The sequence below is a fragment of the Penicillium chermesinum genome (assembly GCF_028974085.1).
Source record: "Penicillium chermesinum strain IBT 19713 chromosome Unknown utg000006l:1.0-2335141.0:1.0-2336784.0, whole genome shotgun sequence".
NCBI lineage: Eukaryota > Fungi > Ascomycota > Eurotiomycetes > Eurotiales > Aspergillaceae > Penicillium > Penicillium chermesinum.
In genome coordinates, this window is record NW_026695316.1 from 692979 (window position 1) to 711742 (window position 18764).

General features: G+C 51.6%; 10 protein-coding genes across 10 annotated transcripts; 5 read left to right on the top strand and 5 right to left on the bottom strand.

The window, feature by feature from the left end:
- Positions 1-1179: 1179 nt before the first annotated feature.
- N7468_008042 (uncharacterized protein) lies at positions 1180-2272 on the bottom strand (the record flags this gene model as incomplete). Its single annotated transcript, XM_058477338.1, has 3 exons — positions 1180-1552; positions 1665-2026; positions 2114-2272. The coding sequence occupies 3 exons, from the start codon at positions 2270-2272 to the stop codon at positions 1180-1182; spliced, it is 894 nt and encodes a 297-aa protein (XP_058327683.1).
- Positions 2273-3045: 773 nt separating this feature from the next.
- N7468_008043 (uncharacterized protein) lies at positions 3046-4770 on the bottom strand (the record flags this gene model as incomplete). The annotated part of the gene is made up of 1 exon (XM_058477339.1): positions 3046-4770. The coding sequence occupies one exon, from the start codon at positions 4768-4770 to the stop codon at positions 3046-3048; it is 1725 nt and encodes a 574-aa protein (XP_058327684.1).
- Positions 4771-5035: 265 nt separating this feature from the next.
- N7468_008044 (O-methyltransferase) lies at positions 5036-6006 on the top strand (the record flags this gene model as incomplete). Its single annotated transcript, XM_058477340.1, has 4 exons — positions 5036-5092; positions 5151-5282; positions 5335-5901; positions 5962-6006. The coding sequence occupies 4 exons, from the start codon at positions 5036-5038 to the stop codon at positions 6004-6006; spliced, it is 801 nt and encodes a 266-aa protein (XP_058327685.1).
- Positions 6007-6343: 337 nt separating this feature from the next.
- On the top strand, positions 6344-7660 carry N7468_008045 (putative NAD binding Rossmann fold oxidoreductase; the record flags this gene model as incomplete). Its single annotated transcript, XM_058477341.1, has 5 exons — positions 6344-6626; positions 6674-6769; positions 6839-7242; positions 7298-7385; positions 7443-7660. The coding sequence occupies 5 exons, from the start codon at positions 6344-6346 to the stop codon at positions 7658-7660; spliced, it is 1089 nt and encodes a 362-aa protein (XP_058327686.1).
- Positions 7661-8806: 1146 nt separating this feature from the next.
- On the top strand, positions 8807-9691 carry N7468_008046 (uncharacterized protein; the record flags this gene model as incomplete). The annotated part of the gene is made up of 1 exon (XM_058477342.1): positions 8807-9691. The coding sequence occupies one exon, from the start codon at positions 8807-8809 to the stop codon at positions 9689-9691; it is 885 nt and encodes a 294-aa protein (XP_058327687.1).
- Positions 9692-10119: 428 nt separating this feature from the next.
- N7468_008047 (uncharacterized protein) lies at positions 10120-10395 on the bottom strand (the record flags this gene model as incomplete). Its single annotated transcript, XM_058477343.1, has 1 exon — positions 10120-10395. The coding sequence occupies one exon, from the start codon at positions 10393-10395 to the stop codon at positions 10120-10122; it is 276 nt and encodes a 91-aa protein (XP_058327688.1).
- Positions 10396-11018: 623 nt separating this feature from the next.
- N7468_008048 (uncharacterized protein) lies at positions 11019-11478 on the bottom strand (the record flags this gene model as incomplete). The annotated part of the gene is made up of 2 exons (XM_058477344.1): positions 11019-11177; positions 11233-11478. 2 exons carry the CDS (start codon positions 11476-11478, stop codon positions 11019-11021), a joined length of 405 nt encoding a protein of 134 aa, XP_058327689.1.
- Positions 11479-12388: 910 nt separating this feature from the next.
- On the top strand, positions 12389-13317 carry N7468_008049 (HPP family protein; the record flags this gene model as incomplete). Its single annotated transcript, XM_058477345.1, has 2 exons — positions 12389-12682; positions 12742-13317. 2 exons carry the CDS (start codon positions 12389-12391, stop codon positions 13315-13317), a joined length of 870 nt encoding a protein of 289 aa, XP_058327690.1.
- Positions 13318-13842: 525 nt separating this feature from the next.
- Positions 13843-15742, top strand: N7468_008050 (ATP-binding cassette family ATPase ARB1; the record flags this gene model as incomplete). Its single annotated transcript, XM_058477346.1, has 2 exons — positions 13843-14412; positions 14474-15742. The coding sequence occupies 2 exons, from the start codon at positions 13843-13845 to the stop codon at positions 15740-15742; spliced, it is 1839 nt and encodes a 612-aa protein (XP_058327691.1).
- Positions 15743-17215: 1473 nt separating this feature from the next.
- N7468_008051 (TFIIH complex kinase subunit CCL1) lies at positions 17216-18531 on the bottom strand (the record flags this gene model as incomplete). The annotated part of the gene is made up of 2 exons (XM_058477347.1): positions 17216-18142; positions 18202-18531. The coding sequence occupies 2 exons, from the start codon at positions 18529-18531 to the stop codon at positions 17216-17218; spliced, it is 1257 nt and encodes a 418-aa protein (XP_058327692.1).
- Between the last annotated feature and the right edge of the window lie 233 nt (positions 18532-18764).

Genomic DNA, 18764 nt, shown 5'->3' on the forward strand with positions numbered 1-18764 from the left:
TATTTGCACGAGCCGGGGCGTGGCCCGATGGCCAGTCTAGTCGGCTTCTATTGCGATGCTTTAGAGCGTATGGCGTGAGTATCTTGGATCGGCCTTGTCGGATATATACTGTCTTAGATCTAGTTCGGAGGACGCGGGTTTCAGGGCTCGTCGGGGGACTCGTGTCAATCGATATCTGGTCCCCCCGAGTGGTCACTCTCCTGGTCGTTGTCGCCGTGCGTCATCGAAGTACTAAGACCTGAATAGTTGCTTTTGAAGGAGCTGCTTTAAAGGAGCTAAGAACACTCATCACTCAGGCCATCCTCTGCACGAGTTGGTATTGCAAGAATCGATCTATAGATCGTGGATATCAGCCGCACGATGCCGCGCGGCCCAGACGCGCTGGACATCCTTCTATTCACCATAACACTTGAGGGAGCTATCTCTCACCATAGAAAGTCCGATAAAAGTAAAGGTCCCGTGCCGCAGGTGTACGCATTCAGCCCAATGACCAGGAACCCGATCCACTGCCAATATATCATTACGGAATATATTGAGAGCGTCCGGTTGTACGATATCTGGTTCGGCCATCGCATCAATGGTGACAGCCCGGAACTCGTACATGAGCGCCGTCTGCCGCGCTTAAGGCGATTTCGACGGCGATGATGGAATTAGGGAAATTCAGGCATCACAAGATGGGGCGGCAATGGGATATGAGCTTGCGGATGGTATGCCTGGTACGCTCGCAATGGCCGTGGGAAACACAATGGGTCCGGAGCTGATGGATCACCCAAGAGAGGGATTCCAGGCTCTCTTGAAAAAAGATGCTCGGTGATGGATGTCAAACGTCTAGATAGAATATTCTATGGTATTTGCACACAGTATGAAAATAATTCAGCTTATCAAGGTCTCTTAAACAGGTACGGCCCTATCTCATGATCCCCATTAGATTAGGATCAAGAGCTATTTCGACCTTCAAGTATATTTGAATGCAATATATTGGCCATTCGTAAATTGTTACAAAAAAATCAAGGCAAAGTAAGGCGCTGTCCAAGGAAACAGAAACTCAAAAACTATGCGCCCACTAACACCATCCGTGATCATGCCCACATCACAATAATAAAGCACCGTAGCACAGTGAATCAGGGGTATTCATGGCTTGCACACCTTCACATTTTCCATACACATCTATCCACAGTTTCAACGCTCACGTCCAAACATCGTAGAGCCGTAATCCGACGGCGTATACTGCTCTGATGGCGGCACGTAGTGCTGTCCATGAGCACCGCCGTAGCCTGTACTGTTATAGTCGTGCATCACACTGCCCCCGGACTCGGTGGGGTCGTAAGCACCATGCAACGCGGACCGGCCGGCATGGCTGCCCATATCGTCTGCCTCACTTTGTTGGAGCAGGGCGTAGTCCTCATCGCGGTCGTTAATGGAGGAGCCCATACCAGCGCGGCCAGAGCGGAAGTCCTCCTCGTCTTCTTCAAAGTCGTGAGCTGGGTTTGAGGAGAAGGCGGCCTTGCTTGGGCGGCGAAGGTTGGGTCGGAGACAGCATCGGGGAGGGTGCCTGTGCGGCGGAAGTGCATCACGTTGCGGAAGGACATCCAAGCAGTGGCGACGAAGAGGAGGCTGTTGATGATTAGTGGGCGCAAGGTTTATGGGTTGAGCGGAGACCTTACAAGATGATAACGCCGATGATGGTAGTAGCTGTGCTGAGTTTGCACTTAGTAGAGTCACCATAGTGCCAGTTATCGCAGCCAGATGGAGGGCTGCTGGTAGTGCTCTGGGCGGCTCGGATGGTTTTGTCCGCGCTGCGAGAGGTTTTCGTGGAGGATTTGTCTGAGTCCTTGGAGTCGGTGGTCGACTTTCCAAGAGACTTGCCTTGGGCCACGTATGAAGCCAGACAGACCCAGGCCGAAAACCAGAAAATAGCGTAAAGGATATCAACGGTAGCGAAGGCATAAACGTTTCCGAAACGGCGAGCTCGAGGCCACATGGGCACTGCGGTGAGGTAGATCAACCCTGGAACACTAATCCAGCACTGCGGGACTCGTTAGTCACAATACCTCTTTGATTGTCCAAGTAGTATGCTGGCGAAATAGTAGACGCAGCTCCCAGGAGCGCTTACCAGAACCCAGTAGAATACTGTCCGTCCATCGACGCCGCCGCCCTTAGTCCATATGGCGATCGTCAAAGCCCATGCAATAAAGATGATAAAGGCTTGCGAGAAGTGAATAATATTCTTCGTCCTCCCCAGATTACCACCTGATAACCTTGGCAACGGCATGTTTGAAATGTTCGCTGGACTGCAAGGGTGGGATCACCACTTCGGAAGGTCACGGAAGAAAAGGGTACTGTCGCCAGGAATGTATGACGGACGGGGACTTTCAGTCGGTCGCGGAGAGTAGGTGGAGGTAACGAAGGCCGGACTCGACAGCGAGGATTGGAGACGCACTTTTTCTTGGCTGCGCCGTTAGCCTCCGGTGTGGAAGATGGCCTAAACAATAACAGGGCTAATAGTCGGAGGTAAACAATGTGTGGTCTGGCACGAGATGAATGCAGACTAGGACCAGCGTCCGGGGTGAAATGCAGAAGGTGATTCAATCCGCACTTCGACTGTACAAGAGAGGAGGACCGAAATGGTATTGTATTCTTTGTGATTCCAGGCGATCGCCCAGGCGACAGCCCGTGTGGTTCTATTTTGGGCGCATCAGCCACGACGAGAGTGGAGCCACCGAGCCACAACCGGTGTCAACGAAGACTCCGCCATATCGAGCGTGGTGTACGGCTACCAATCATCATTGATCGATGATATCACCTACGTTATCAGCCCTTGGATATGCAGGCAATGTACGTAGCAGGTGCATATCCTAATGTTAGGAGCGCAATACCAAGAAACGCTGTATATATTATAGCTCGAGGATTCGCTCCCTGATGATCATACGTAAAGGGCATAGACTCTTTCTCTTTTTCTTGCTCCGCTATTTTACGCTAAGATCATTAGATACATGTGGAACCCCCGAAATCCTTAATCGTAAACTCGTAATTCATGAGGGTTCGTTAATTGTGACACCCTGCCGCCAGACCAGCCCCTCGTACTTGCTTCATGAGCGTCCAGATCTCGCGCAATGGCTGGTAAACATGCACATGCCACCACCACGGAAGAGGGTCTGAAAAGGAGAACTGTGCGTCTTTCCAGAAGAGAAAGGGGTAAAACTCCTTCTCCACAAGGGCGCCAACTCGCTTTACAGGGCCCAGGGATAGGAATCGTGAGATGCAACGGCCAATAATCTCACGACTGGCGATTGTTGGTCTGGACTGGGGGCTCGGAGCCAACGTCGCTGTGACTTTCCAAGAGATGGGTGATGCTTCAGAGGGCAAAACCGTAAGATAGCCACTGATCGGGCTCTCTGCATCTCGCAAAAGGGTTTCCACAGCCACCGCACCGGGAATGCAGTCAGCAATGTGAATAGAGTGCCGCACAGAAGATGAATCGAACTCCTCGTCGACTAACAAGCGAACAGACAAATGGCCCGTCATCTGGGGCCCGCCCTTCTCAGCGAATGCTTGCATAAGTCGATGGATGGCCGTAGCCATTGCCTCATCGAGTCGCGACGCGCCCCAGTGCGGCAAGCGAGCCTCGGAGAGACGGACTTTGATAGCGTGGACATGACCTCTAACAAACAAGATATCGGCAAAGAACTCTCCAAGCCGAGCCTGCTGCTGAAGAATCCACGGGAAGTCTTTGGAGATTTGGATCTCGCTCACCTCAGAGTATGTCTTGCTCGGAGTCCGCTTAGGTAAAATCACCGGCACATCATTCACGCTGGAGCCGGGCCTACAGCGAAGCATGCGATAAGATTTTGTCGGCGACCGATTCAAGATCTTGTGAATGGAGTCACGGGATTGGACTTGATGAGACTCCACCACCGGGAGGCTTTTCTGTGTCAAGTACTCCCGGAACGAGACCGGGTCCTCGAAGCACGCGGTGAGTTCTCTTTCAAACGCTATACAGCGGCAGCTTGTCCGACTCTCGATGACCTGTCGAGCAAGGCCATCTTCGATCGCAGTTGCTTTAGGCGAACAAGGGATCCAGATGTCGATCTTCTCGCGCTGGACAATATCCAGGATTCTGGAGATGTAGTGATCCTTGGGCACTCTATAAAATGCAACGAGAGTGTTTGACATGCTTCCGCCCGATCTGATGGGAATGTCCAGGTCGGCTACATCCGCGCCTACCACTCGGTGGCCCTCAGCGGCCCACGCTCGTGCCAATGCAAGAGCATGCGGGGCGCCGATTCCCGTGATCAACACCGTCTTGGGGTAGAAGTGCACATCTCGAAAAGTTGCTGCTTGGCGCCGATAATTTCTCGATCGTAGTCGAGTGATCAATAATGCCCCCAGCAGAATAGTGCTGTCCGCAAAAAGCAGGGCAAATGCAGCTGTAATCCGGAAGAGGTGCCAGAATATCCTGGACAGAGCTTCAGCCGAGGTCCATGCCCGTAGACTCTCCATCGGAACGCTGAACCGATTCCACGCCTGGACCGTCATCAAGAGTGGGCAGATGAAGAGCTTCCCGACCGGAGAGACCAGGAGGACCAGACCTGGAGAACTGGGAAGACGTTGGCAGGAAGCAAGGGAGATGGAAGGTGTAATCCAGCCCAGTTGGGCCCCACCTGCCGATCGCGATTGCCTCGACTTGTGATACGATCTAAGCCCGAGCACGAAGCTGCAGGCGGAATCACTCTGTCCTTGCGCTTCCGGTAACTCTTTATCTGATCTCATCGGTGGTATTGCAGGGCATCGGGGTTGATTTCCTGAATGCACCAAGTTTCGGCCTTCCATCCCCCTTGAGTGCCAATCACGATACCTGCATCGCCTGGTGCTCGGCTTTGTTAACCACGCCAGTGCAATTCCAAGTGTATTATCTCCGAGTGCTGCCTTGCGTATGTTTGACCCGTCCAATTTGTGCTACATAACTAGAACGCAATCCTCCTTTCTCACATCCTTCGCGTCGTCTCTGCCGCTTATCGTAAAACCAATTAACAACATGTCTGCCCCTCCTGCTGAGCCACCTAGCCGTCACGCCCGTCCCGGGGAACCTTCAGTGAGTTCACTGCTAATGACAAGTGCTCCAAATAAAGTTAAGCTAATGAATCCAATAGCACGAAGATGATCGCACAAAGAGGCTACTCAAATGGATTCTCAGCCTCGACAATCTCGACGAGATTCGGGGCCATCCCCAGAAGGTCATCGACCTTATTGATGAATTCAGCAAAGACGAGCGAATGATGACCGTCGGCGTCGAAAAAAGGGAAGATAGTCACTGAGTTGATCGACGAATTGAAGCCCCAGACGATGATTGAATTGGGCTGCTTTGTGGGCTACTCGGCGATCTTGTTTGGCGATGCCGTTCGCCGTAACGGAGGCAAGCGGTACTTGAGCCTCGAATTGAATGCCGAATGGGCCAATATTGCCCAGCAGCTCCTCGATCTCGCGGGCTTGGGAGATTTCGTGCATATCCTGATTGGCCGAAGTGACACGACTCTTAACAAGCTCTATGAAACAGGAGACGTCAAATCGATCGAACTTCTGTTTATCGACCATTATAAGCCTGCCTATCTGACTGATTTGAAGCAGTTGGAGCACCACGGCTTAATCGTGCCGGGCTCTGTGTTGGCTGCGGACAATGTCCTCTATCCCGGCAATCCTCCGTACTTGGAGTATGTCCGCAGCACCGTGGAACAGAAGCGCGAGGCGGCGAAAAAAGGCCCTACGAAAGGATACAGTACTGAAGGTATGCGAGAGCGCACTGTGCAGTCATTCATGCCGGAGGGAGACATGCCATTCCTTGAGACTGTCGGCAACCCCAATCTCGTGTACAAGAGCGAGCTTCGCCAGCCAGAAGGCCACAAGGTGAGTCATTCGAAAAGAGAGTCCATTCACCAATCCAATCATTGGCTAACACCTTTTCAGGATGCTATTGAGGTAACCCGGTGCGTGGGAGTACAAACGGAGTAAATAGTGGGCACTGTGACTGTCATGGGCTTGGCAAGCCTTGACATGAATCTTGGAAGGTTGAACCCTGCTTAGAAAAACCAATAGGATCTCAAGTTCGCAAGATGCATGAATATAGACGGGTTTTGCAATATCGGAAATGTACGCCACTTTGGTCCAAAACGGCAATTCAACAACCCCACTTACGGCAATTTGCCCCGCCATGTCCATGGTTCCGAAGGTTGTTGTCGCTAGGACCTTCTGTCGACCGCAGAGAGGCAATTCCTTAGCTATAAATCACGGGGTTCCCCCTCAAAATTTGTAGTAACTGCCCATTCCTTTACTACACCCCATTTCACTTATGGCTGCGAAGGTCTACAACGTTGGCGTTGTCGGCTACGGCTTCAGCGCGAAGATCTTCCACATCCCCTTCGTTGAGGAGGTTCCCGAGCTTAAGCTGCATGCCGTGGTGCAGCGCACTCCCAAGCCTGACGATGATGCCGAAAAGGACCACCCCGGTATCAAGTCTTACCGTACCGCCCAGGAGCTTGTCCAGGACACAGCCGTTGACATTGTCATCATCACCACTGCTCCGGACTCTCACTTCGAGCTCAGCAAGCTAGCGTTGGAAGCTGGCAAGCATGGTAAGCCAGGAAGCGCTAGTGTATCTGACTATACTAAAAGTCTCCAGTTGTCTGTGAGAAACCCTTTACTCCCACCTCGAAAGAGGCAAATGACCTCGTTGCCATTGCCGAAAAGAATAAGAAGATCCTTGCCGTCTACCAGAGTGAGTATTGAGTCGCATTATATCCATGCAATGATTTCAAGTCAATGATCTAACTTCGTATGTCAACAGACCGTCGCTGGGACGCCGACTTCGTTACCCTGTCCAAACTAGTCAAGAACGGCTCCCTCGGCCGCATCTCGGAATTCGAATCACACTTCGACCGTCACCGTCCCGAAGAGCCCTCAGCCGATGCCCACAAATGGAAGAACAAGCCCATTCCCGGTGGGGCTGCCATCTTCGATCTCGGCAGTCACCTATTAGACCAGGCTGTGCAGTTGCTCGGAGTTCCTCAGCGCGTGACTGGTTTCACTGGGTCTGCCCGCGGCGGCAACAGCTCCGGATATGAGGACTCGTTCACTGTTCTTTTCCACTATGCCAACGGCGTTCTGGCTACTGCCAAGGCCACCGTCGTTAGCCCCGAAGAGGAGCAGCTTCGCTTCTGGGTTCGTGGTGACAAGGGTAGCTTCAAGAAGGTGAGTCCTCCAGTCCTGGTCAATTGAGTGAGAATATCACTCTGATGAATCTCAGTACCACCTTGATATCCAAGAAGACCAGCTTAAGGGTGGGATCCGTCCTGGAGACAGTGCATATGGCCGTGAGCCCAAGGAGCGTTATGGTATGTGACGTGCAAGCACAATATTTGAATGGACGTGTTACTAATAACTCCCCTTAGGTACCTTGACCACCTTCAAGGATGGCAAGCCTGTCAAGGAAATCGTTCCTACCGTGGAACCCCCAACCTACACCGAGTACTACCGCAAGCTTGTGCGAGCTCTCAGCGGTGAGGGCGAGGTACCCGCTAGCGGCGCAGAGGCTGCCAAGGTCATCCGCATCATCGAGTTGGCCATTGAGAGCTCCAAAACCGGCCGCACCTTGGACGTCCAACTCTAAGCTGTACACGAAAAACAAGAGAATTCCTTAGCGAGAATGTTAATAGAAACGAGTATTTCGTATCATGCTTGGCCATTGATCTAGCCCGATTTGGTGGGTGTGCGCTGCGCATCGTCCCCTTCCTCCGGTCAATTCGAGGAGCTCGAGCGTCAAAGAGCCGTTTCCCACGAGGCATGTCAAGCGCTGGTTCAACTCGGCGCCACAGGAGTTCGTAAGAAGCACCAATCGGATTTTATGGGTCTGTGCTACTGATTGGACCCCAGAAGCCTGGGTCCCAAATCCTATCTCGAATAAAGCAAGATGTGCACATCATCGAACCGTGAGCTAAGGCTGCATCTTCTCCGTTGGTTCTCTGTAAATTAGTGCGTTTCAGCGGCAAGTAGATCTGGTTGAGAGTTCTTTCTGGTTCAGATACGAATTACGCCAGGTTTTCATAGCACATAGGGACACATGCACAACCCACATCCGAGCGTCCGAGGGTCCAAAGCTTGTTTCCGAGACCATGTGGCGTCTCGTGAAGGCGTCATTCTAAAGCTCCGTCCTGAAACACAGTCCCTGTAGATTTTCACATGCATAAAGCTGCCCCCAGGTTTGATTCCATTTCCAGAGCCTCACATGCTAAATAATTATCTTCAAAAGATAATGCGCGTGAATTCTACGCTATTTGACCCGCGGATCGGTTAGCTAAATGGGGGCCGCAAGGCGTTCTTCGCTGTCTCAATCCCAACAAAAAGTACGATGCGGACGTAAAAAAAGGTTGCGAGACCCATCACCGGGCAGTTTGGCAACGCACTAATCCGCGTCGGTCCTCCTGGGACAAGCGGCCCCCATCCCCTTCCGAGGGCGAGTCCGTGACTGGCGGACTTTCTGCTGAGCTGGGACGCACGGGCATTCTGAAAACGTGGCCCAGCACACCTGCTTGATAGCTTACATCTCAAACACGATGGATGCAGGAGGCAGGCCCGAGCTTGTGTCAGGCAACCTTGGCTCTTGGCGATCGTGGGCCGACTGGGCTAGTAGACCGCTAGGGCCACGAGCCGCAAATTACACGGCTTATATACCCCAGCTCTGGAGCGCACCACGTTTGTCTCACTTCCGTTTTCCTTTTAGGGATTTCGTACGAGCCTAAGGTGTAGATGCTTAACCATGAACACCCAATCATTCCCGGACTTTAAGATCTTGCCCTACAAGTCAAAGACTGCACCAGACGAAAAGCCTCCATGGTCGCTAAACCATCCGATTAGCCTCAAACAGCCGTCATCCTGGACATACTGCGGTCCACTCTTAGAATTGGACCTCAAACAGCCGTCATCTTTCCAAAAATGGCATGATGCTACTATCAACGGCTCCCTCATCCAGCCACTCGTTTCGTTCCTGGGCTACGCCCACGAGATATTAACCTCAAACAACATTTCGCATTACTGGCTCACCATTCGGGCCTCAACAGGCTCGTCCGAGTTTGACATTCCCCGATGGCACACAGATGAACTATTCTTCGCCCCCCAGCCCTCAAAGAGACCAACCCACCGGCGCAGCTCTTCAATAAGAGATGCAATCAGCCGAGCCCAGCGACTAACAGCCACGCACGCCGGGAAAAGGAGCAGAGCTATCCTATTCGACGAAGATCTCCCTCTCTCCCAAGCCCAAATAGCAACTTCCAGCCCAAGTCCAACAAACTGGAAGCTTACAACTACCCTCCTGGGCCCAGGAACCCTCTTCATCGGCCCCGAAACCGGGGCCGTCGCCCGCAAAGTCCAGCAGAAGGTCAAACAAACAATCCGCGAAGAACACCCCAACCATCCATGCTCGTCAATCCGCTGTGTCGGCTGCGCTACAGCCTCGGAAGCTGTCAGGGCTCGACTGGCCTTTGCCCTTTCGCCGCATGGGATCGTGCAGGCGCGGCGCGGGGAATGCGTCTTCTTCTTAGGGGGGGGGAGGAAGAGGGGGCCGTCCATTCAGAACCCAGCTCACATGGAGATCGAATATTCGTCAATTTGGTTCCTGGGACGGAGGCGGATTTGCGAAGTCTAATGGCGAAGTGGGGGATGGAGTATCCCAGGGCCTGGTCTGTTGGGTTGCCTTTTCAGGTTGGGGAGATGTGTGATCGCAATGTTGGGAAGTTCTAAGTATGCTGTTATATCTGTTATTATAGAGAGGCTAGCCTTGTCAGCTTATGTTGTCAACTTCAATGGACCGTTTCCCTACGAGACGCTACACATGGCTTGGAAACACCTCATATATGTAGTAGTACTAGTAGTCTTGTTTCTCGCCAGACCGTATCCCCGTACTCATTGGAAAGGAGACAGAATAGTATTTTGATATCGACCCCAGTGATAAAATACCACAGACCAGACTCAGAAGCGGCAAAGAGGAGATGGAAAAAAACAAGAATCAAGAGGCAACACGTTGTAGGCAATCTTCGGCTCATCCTACTCCTTCGCGTCCTCTCTATCCCCGGCCTACATACAGACAAGATTAGCATGGGCTTTCACAAGTCCAAATACTTCACTGACCTTGGCCTTATTGGCTTTACGGGAAGCTGGCTTGACGCACGCCTCGTCCAAGTGCAAGGGTTTCGCGTCAGGGTCAAATCCCCGGGCCTTAGCACGGCTGCAGATGTCACTGATTGTCCTCACCGGCATTTTCATTCGCTCTCCAATCTCCTTGTATGCCATGCCGCCGGTATGAAGGCCGATGATGAACGCATAAGTGGTGGCGGACTTTTGCCCAGTCATGGTGGTCCACGGTTAAGCAGTTATGCACCTTTCAGGATAGATGGCACAGAAGGGTGCAGTGAGATGTAGCAGATTCCGCAGTAGATTGAGTAGCATAAATGTGGAGAAGCAGGAGAAACAAAGTGTCGTTGGGTGCAAACGGCGGGGGACTATACCTTGAGCTAACGGTCAGGCAAACGACTCTGGACGGAGCTTGCTGATATGAAAAGGGACAAAGATCACGACCAACCAAGATAACCCGAGGTGTCTTCATTTGGATGATGAATGGTCTTTAGTGGATTGCCCCCTGCTAGTATGCCCACTTTCAAGTTTGACTTCTCTTGGTGGAGTTGTAGAAACTGCAGAACAAGTTGGAGACCTGGAACCGGAATCTAATGGGCGCAAGTGATACTATATTATCCCGCGGTCTTCACGTTTGTTCTACGACCTGAAGATCAACCTTGCTTTGCTTGTTACGGTAGTCGAAATAGAACATATAGCACAAGAAGTACGAGCGAGCTGCAAGCCGCAGGTGATAAATTGAAAGATTATGAAAAAATGATGCCGAATACGTCAGCTCCCTAGTATGTTGCGAGGGGTAGAAGCGAAGACCACACATTCTCACTGGGGGGGAGGATCCATGCTCACACAGTCTCCTCATCGGAGTACACTGGGCCATCGTCGCGAGGGCGTGTCTTGCCTTTGCCAGCGGAAGGGCTTTCGACCTCTGGGGAGTCTTCGTGCTTGAGGGGCTGGACGACCTTTGTATCGCGGTCCTTGACAACGGAAGGGGACTTGGCGGTCTGTATCCTGATATCAGCCATGTATCTCTCTAATAGTACTGGATTTGCAATGGACCTTCTTGGTGCGGCGAGGGGAAGTGATATTGTCAGAAATGATGGCGTCGAGCACTGAGGCATCCTTAATGAGGTTGATGCCATCAATCTCAAACCCTTCTTCCATGGCGCATCTGAAGTGTGCTTTGACCGAGGAAGTGGAAACCCCGGTGAGAGCTGCAACTCGGGCAGTGGACAGGCCAGCGAGTTTCAGACCGAGAACAAAGGCTCGGGTAGGACCCTCGAATTTCTTCCTTTCCTTGACCATGATGGGAGTCTTGAAGATTCGAGTAAGGATCTGATTGTTTCTGTGATGAGACTTGGTGGAAAGAATATGGAGCAAGAAAGGCTGCGAGATTGAAATAATGGCTCGGTAGAAAGAATGTCTAAAAAGAAACTGCTGGCCTGACCAACCGCCTGCCTTGCCGCTTCTCAGCTTGAAGGTAATTCCCGGTAGTTCTTTTGGATCATTTCTCAATATAAGCATGCAACATTGTGGCCGTGTATCTCCCCCGGGAAACCTTTTTTTCCATTCCGTTCTTATGGCCGGGCAATAAAAAATATGAAGCTTCCTTGTTGTGTCCTTAGCGCCTCTAGCTCAGGCTATTCGCCATAATTAAATAGGCCGGTATGTAAGAAAATACAGACTCCTGAGTTGCGAGACAAGCCCAGTTTTCTTCGGGGTCAAGTTATTATCAAGCAAAGCTACATAGTAAGGTATCAAAGCTACATACACATAACTGCAGCCTCCATTTCGATTCTGGAATGTCAAAATCATAAACTAGGGATCTATATCAATCCAGCATAGCTGCGTAGATGCTTTTTGATTTTATGCCATGATATCACGTGAGGGTTGCGCTAGCTGGAAGCGGTTTCCATTAGCAAACCCAAATACTCTGATTGGAAGGCCTCCAGTGCAAGTGCTGGAGTAACGGAGCAAGCGCGTGGGAACGTTTTAAGTAGAAAGAGCTCTGCTGCACCGTGAACCGAAGGCTCCGCGGAGAAAGAGTGGAGGTTGGCGCAATACCCATACCAGTCTGTGACTCCCACAACCGGCGGACTTGCTATGTCGCGACATACCACCCGTCTTAGGGCTCTGTTCCTGAGAAGTGAACAGTCGACCGCGTTGTGCACCCCCAAATTATAGTACTTCTTGTTCTGATCCAGTGCAAGCCTAAATGATGGCTCAGTCCAGAGGAGGACCCGGGTGGTTTGTTCGGGCTAGAACTTGGGATGTTGATATTGACCGATTCCTCAACCCAGTCATACCAGCTCCACGATGGCACCTCGTCCCTACACCAATAGCGCATTTTCTAGGTCATAGGAGTGAGCCGTCCAAGACACTTGGAAACATCTTCGTCGCTTTCTGGTCATTAGTGGGGGCATTTTGCGGTGTAGCTTTGGTGTCTTCTATTTCGCAACAGGTTCCCTCATTCAAGGTCCGAGATGCTCCGCCCATCATCGGCAGTTTTGTGAGTAAAATGCATGTTGTAGCAATTTCCGAAGTGTATACTAACCAGCCCCTTCGTAGGGCGCTGCCGCTGTCCTCGAATTCGGTACAATCGAGTCACCTCTGGCACAGCCTCGGAATGCCTTCTTTGGTCAAATGATTGCTTGCTTAATCGGAGTCGGTGTCACAAAGCTTTTCGCTCTCGATCACAACGCAGAAAACTATACATCGTTAGGAGGAGCGCTAGCATGTGGCGTCACGACAGCGCTCATGCTCATTACCAAGACCGTACACCCCCCTGCTGGAGCCACAGCATTGCTTGCGGTGACAAACCCGGAAGTCAAGAAGCTAGGCTGGTTTCTTTTCCCCGTGATGCTTTTGGGGATTACTCTGATGCAGGCGGCTGCCTTGATCATCAACAATATCCAGCGCCGCTTCCCACTGTACTGGTGGACATCTCAGCCGTTGTCTCGGTCACGATTACACGATGAGGAAAGGCCTGAAAAAGAAATTCCCAGTGTTCCTAGCCACTATGATAGTGATTCTGAGCCTTCGCGCCGGCTAGTCATAGAGCGTGGGGATTTTGTTGTTCCCGATGGTATGTTCCTCTCTGAACAAGAGCGATTAACGCTCCGACGGATCAGCCAGCGATTATGAAGAAGGCATGAAACGTCGTGGGAATACGAGAGGAGGTCAAGGGGCGATAAGATAGCTTGTACTGTATAGACCCAATCATAACCAAGCGATTTATCCTTCGTTATCTTGATCAGCCTTATGCTGCCTCAGGCAGATAAGGTGTCTATAATTTGCCACTTCGATGCGGTGACGTCGGTCTCCAATGAGCATTCACTCCGGCTCCACCACTGTGTGGTTTTTTCAACCCACGTCCTTACTGTGTTCGTGCCCGAGCATATGAGAATTTCTTCAGGCCCTCTTTCTTTTTCTTTCCTCCAGGCCCGTCTTCTCATCTCGAGTCCAAGTGTGAAGGGTTTTCTCTGAACTTGGATTGCTCACAACCCCACCTCGTCGAGCGCCCCTCTATCCGCCCCGCTACCCTACGCCCCACTCAATCTTTTTTTGCTTCAAACTCTTCTTCGTTTGTTGCGGGTCCTGTCCCTTCTACTTTCCTTCCATCCCCTCTTCCCCTCCCCTATCCGATTCAATACCATCTTCATAGTCACAATGGTTTCTGCTTCCAAGGCGGCTCGTCTGGCCAAGCGTGCCGAGACTGGCGAGAAGAAGGCCGCTAAGAAGGGCAAGAAGGATGACCCTGAAGGTGAGGAGCCTGCCGATGAGCAGCCCGCCACCACCACCGAGAAGATGAAGGAAGTCGAGAAACTCACCGCACAGATGGACAAGCACGGTCTTTCTGACCGTGTTACCACCGGTGTGCTTTCATCTCTGCCCGCCTCTCGCGACGTTAAGGTCACCTCTGCCTCCCTTGTGTTCCACGGAAAGGTCCTCATCACCGATTCCACTCTCGAGCTCAACTTCGGTCGTCGCTACGGTCTCCTCGGTGAGAACGGTTGTGGAAAGTCTACCCTTCTCAAGTCTATTGCGACTCGCGAATTCCCTATCCCGGACCACATCGATATTTACCTGCTCAATGAGGGCGCCCCTCCTACTGAGTTCGGTGCCCTCGAGTGGGTCGTTCGAGAGGCCCAGGCCCAGCTTGAAAGCATGGAGAAGAAGGCCGAGGAGATTCTGGAGCAGGAGGGCCCCGAGAGCCCTATCCTTGAGGATCTTTACGATGTTAGTCCCATCATCTATCCCCCTTATCATCGTCTTTCGGTAAAACTAACATTCATTACAGCGTATGGACAAGATGGATCCCTCAACTTTCCACACTCGTGCCTCTCTCATCTTGACCGGTCTTGGTTTTAATAAGGTTACCATTAACAAGAAGACTAAGGATATGTCTGGTGGCTGGCGTATGCGTGTCGCTCTTGCCAAGGCCCTCTTCGTCAAGCCCTCCCTGCTGCTTCTTGATGACCCCACTGCCCATTTGGATCTTGAAGCCTGTGTGTGGTTGGAAGAGTACATGAAGAAGTGGGACAAGACTCTGATCCTTGTCTCTCACTCCATGGATTTCTTGAACGGTGTCTGCACCAACATGATTGACATGCGCGGTAAACAGCTCCTCTACTACGGTGGTAACTACGACTCCTACCACAAGACTCGCTCCGAGCAGGAGACCAACCAGATGAAGGCCTACACCAAGCAACAAGAAGAAATTCAGCACATCAAGAAGTTCATTGCTTCTGCTGGTACATACGCTAACTTGGTGCGCCAAGCCAAGTCTCGCCAAAAGATTCTCGACAAGATGGAGGCCGATGGTTTCATCCAGCCCGTTATTCCCGACCGTGTCTTCTCCTTCCGCTTTGCCGATGTCGAGAAGCTTCCTCCTCCTGTCCTGTCGTTCGACGATGTCAGCTTCTCGTACTCCGGTGAATGGAGTGACACTCTGTACGAGCACCTGGACTTCGGTGTTGACATGGACTCCCGTACTGCTCTGGTCGGCCCCAACGGTGTTGGAAAGTCAACCCTTCTGCGTCTCATGACCGGCAAGCTGAGCCCCATCGGTGGCCGCGTTTCTCGTCACACCCACTTGAAGCTCGGCATTTACTCCCAGCACTCGGCTGAACAGCTCGACCTGACTAAGTCTGCCCTCGAGTTCGTTCGTGACCGCTTCCCCGAGAAGTCCCAGGACTACCAGTACTGGCGCCAACAGCTCGGCAAGTATGGTCTTTCCGGTGAGTCCCAGACCGCAATCATGGGTACTCTTTCCGAGGGCCAGAAGAGCCGTATTGTGTTCGCTCTGCTCGCCATCGAGTCTCCCAACATGATCCTGCTGGACGAGCCTACCAACGGTCTCGATATCCCCACCATCGACTCCTTGGCTGATGCCATCAACGCTTTCCATGGTGGCGTGGTGGTTGTGTCCCACGATTTCCGGCTGTTAGACAAGATCGCCAAGGACATCATGGTCTGTGAGCACAAGACTGTCCGTCGCTGGGACGGCAGCATTGGCTCATACAAGAAGTACCTCCGTGACAAGATGGTTTCTGCTGGTGCTGTCTAAGCTCGGAGCGTCGCTACGCCGCTTCTTGTTCTATTTTTTTTTATATCCCGATGACGACGCAATGCTAGACGAGAATTGAAGGAATCATGCCTTGTGCATAAAAGTTCAGAATTACATGACCATGGAGTTTGCACCGGAAAACACATCTGACACGCGTCCATAGGTCCTGGTTCTTGATGTCTTTATTATTCCCTTTGTCCATAGATCGGTGGTCCCTGACCTCAGTCTCTAGAATTGGGGTATCAGAGGGTGGTGGCCGGTCGGTCTTATTGTGTTTGGCTGGACGTTCATGATGCTCCATTCCCGGCGCCGGCAGGAGAACTGCCGTTGACTTTTCTTGCATATTGTTTCATAGAATTTCTAGTCGGGTCCGCATCGAACGGATCATGCTCGGTCTTGTTCCTGCTGTTACTTGTCGATGTATCTACGGATCTTCGTTTTAATTTGACAGAATCGCTAAGCTATGTTGTTCATTGTAAAAAGCCCATCAGTATTATGGTGCATTAAGTAGCAATCGACCTCAAGGTCATGACCATGTCACTCCGTAGTAATCACAGTGATTGCCATCCTGCACACCCATCTCGTCAGTCCCGTCTACCGAGCTCATTCTCAGACTGGGCTTGCATACCGTTAGCTGCAGCCCATAACATAGTGGGTGGCTGGTTAAGTGACTTCGTCAACTGGGAACTTTGGCGTTACATCCACATGACCTGCAACACCCACCCAAGTGGTCATTGGTGGAAACGCTGACAACAACATCTTTGAACGACAATCAGGCAAGACAAGGCCTACAAGTGGAAGGGCTATGTGAGTCCGTGCTTTATGTCCTTGATATCTTCGAGAATGAAGTTCAATTACTGGACGGACAGCTTGATCGGATATATTTTGGAGGGATAAGCCAAGAAATGGCAGTTGTCTTGTCGGCGTTCTTTGGTGGAATTGCCACTGGTCGAATCCATGGGCCTCTGGGAGGGTTGCCGGGGGTTTGTGGCTGGTTGCCGTTTGCCCAGCAGCTGAAGGACTTGCTTGTAAAGCAGAATAGTTTGGAGTCGATTCAAGTAGGGCGGGTGCTCTCCGGTTTCTTCTTTGAAAGGATGGCGATGCGTATAGTAGATCCGCATAAGACGCCTATCAATCTGACCATCCTATCTAAGCCGGTATTGTTTGGCCATGGGACGGACAATATCTGGGTTCCAGTCAGAAATGGACAGCAGCCAACACGGGTATTCCGCCAAGTAATGACGTGCTCCTCAGTTGATTGGGCAGAATTTACTGGTGCAGAAGGGGAGGGACACTGGATTAAAGAGCCCGAGGGGTTCGATTACATCTTTTGCTTTCTTAAGAACTGGAATCATGGTGATACTTGGACCTCAGACTACCAGGATATCATTTCAGAATATCGCCACGCCTCAAATCAAAGTTTATGACGCGAGTATATCACCAGTTGGGAGGCCATTATGACCGGTCGTGGAATTATTGTTTGGTACGTTCAGTGACCAGTTCTGGTCCAAAAATATCCTGAGAACTACGGGCCTTCTCGGCCTCTAATTTGCGCTTTTTCGCAAGCCGCTCTGTTTCGCTCTCAGAGGCAGGGGCTGGCGATGCCTCCGTCCCAGCAGGGGTACGTTTTGGAGCCAGCTTCTTCTCAGGATTCAAGCAATGATGGTGTTTCTTTGCTATCCGCTGAAGATCTGCCATCTGGCCTGGGTCAGAAGAGAGAGGCTGGTACGCCTGCAGAAGAGCGGAGCAGTCTGTGAGGACTCTCAGAAGTTTTGTGCGGAGATCATATAAAGGATTCTGAAGATCAGATGGGTCGGGTTTAATGTCTGTGGATGTGAGAGGGCCGCCCAATTTGGTATCAAGGTAAAACTCCGCCAGGGGGCGGTCGGCGAGAAGGAGGGCTGAGAGCCATATTTGTGACGGTGTGTAGAGGAAATAAGCGTCTGTCATTTGCGCCGCTGTTTTGAGGATTTCTCGAGTCGTACCATGGGCCCGCCCAATGCGATCTGATATCGAGGATGCGCGAACAGGACCGGGAGAAATCGCGAGAAGCTTCTGTTGAAGCTGTTGCGGGGTCTGGTGGGTAAGATGAGGCCCTGGCTGCCCTTGGCCCTCTGCAATGGCTTGTAGTTCCATGATTCCTCCTTCGAGGCCGCGGAATGGATGTCGGACGTCAAAAGTGAACCGAAGACCTTGCATTAGCAAGAACTCTGGACCAATGACCTCCTCCTGCGTTGTAGGCTTTTTGCCTGGGATACCTTCCGCGAACTGCCTGAGAGACATGTAATAGTTGTCTGTCTTGGTTGCAAGGAATAATGCGCAGGCCATGATGGACTTCGGGTGGTATGTCATCGGAGAGTTCGTCAGATAAAATCGTTTGAGATATTGTATTGCGGTAGCCTGCGAAAGCAATTTGTTAGGGTGAACAGAAGGGGAGAGATGTGAAAAAAAAAACTTACTCGAACCATCGTAGGCAACGCCGGTTTATAGGTTTCGCCAAGCTCGAGAGTCTTCTCGCAATAAAATCGCACAAACGCTAGCTCTTCCTCTGGTGTCAAACAGTCGATCTCCTTGTCATCCATCTTTTTCCCCTCGCCATCGCTCCCTGTTTGGGGTGTTCCATTCGCTGAGGTGGTTGACTGGTGCGCTTCCTTAGCGCGGCGCAATGCGGCCCTCACGCGTTCACTTGCAATGGCATTAGTCTTTTCTCGGAGGGATCGAAGAGACGCCTCGGTATACGACCATAATCGAAATTGGGAGGAAGTCCGGTAGATGTCATCCTCAATCATGTTGGCAATCAAAGGGTCAGGCCCACCAACTCTAGGAAACCCCACGGGCAAGACAAAGCAAAGGTGACCTTGGCTTTCAAAGAAATCCAGGTATGTTGGCCCAGTACGATGGTTCGTCGGCTTGCTGCACCTTTCCCCTGCAGAGGACTAGCTGGTGTTCGCGGGATGAGATGCCAGGAAGATCGCTGCGGAGTCAAGTTTGGGATTCCTTATCGATCCCGATAAGATATCTC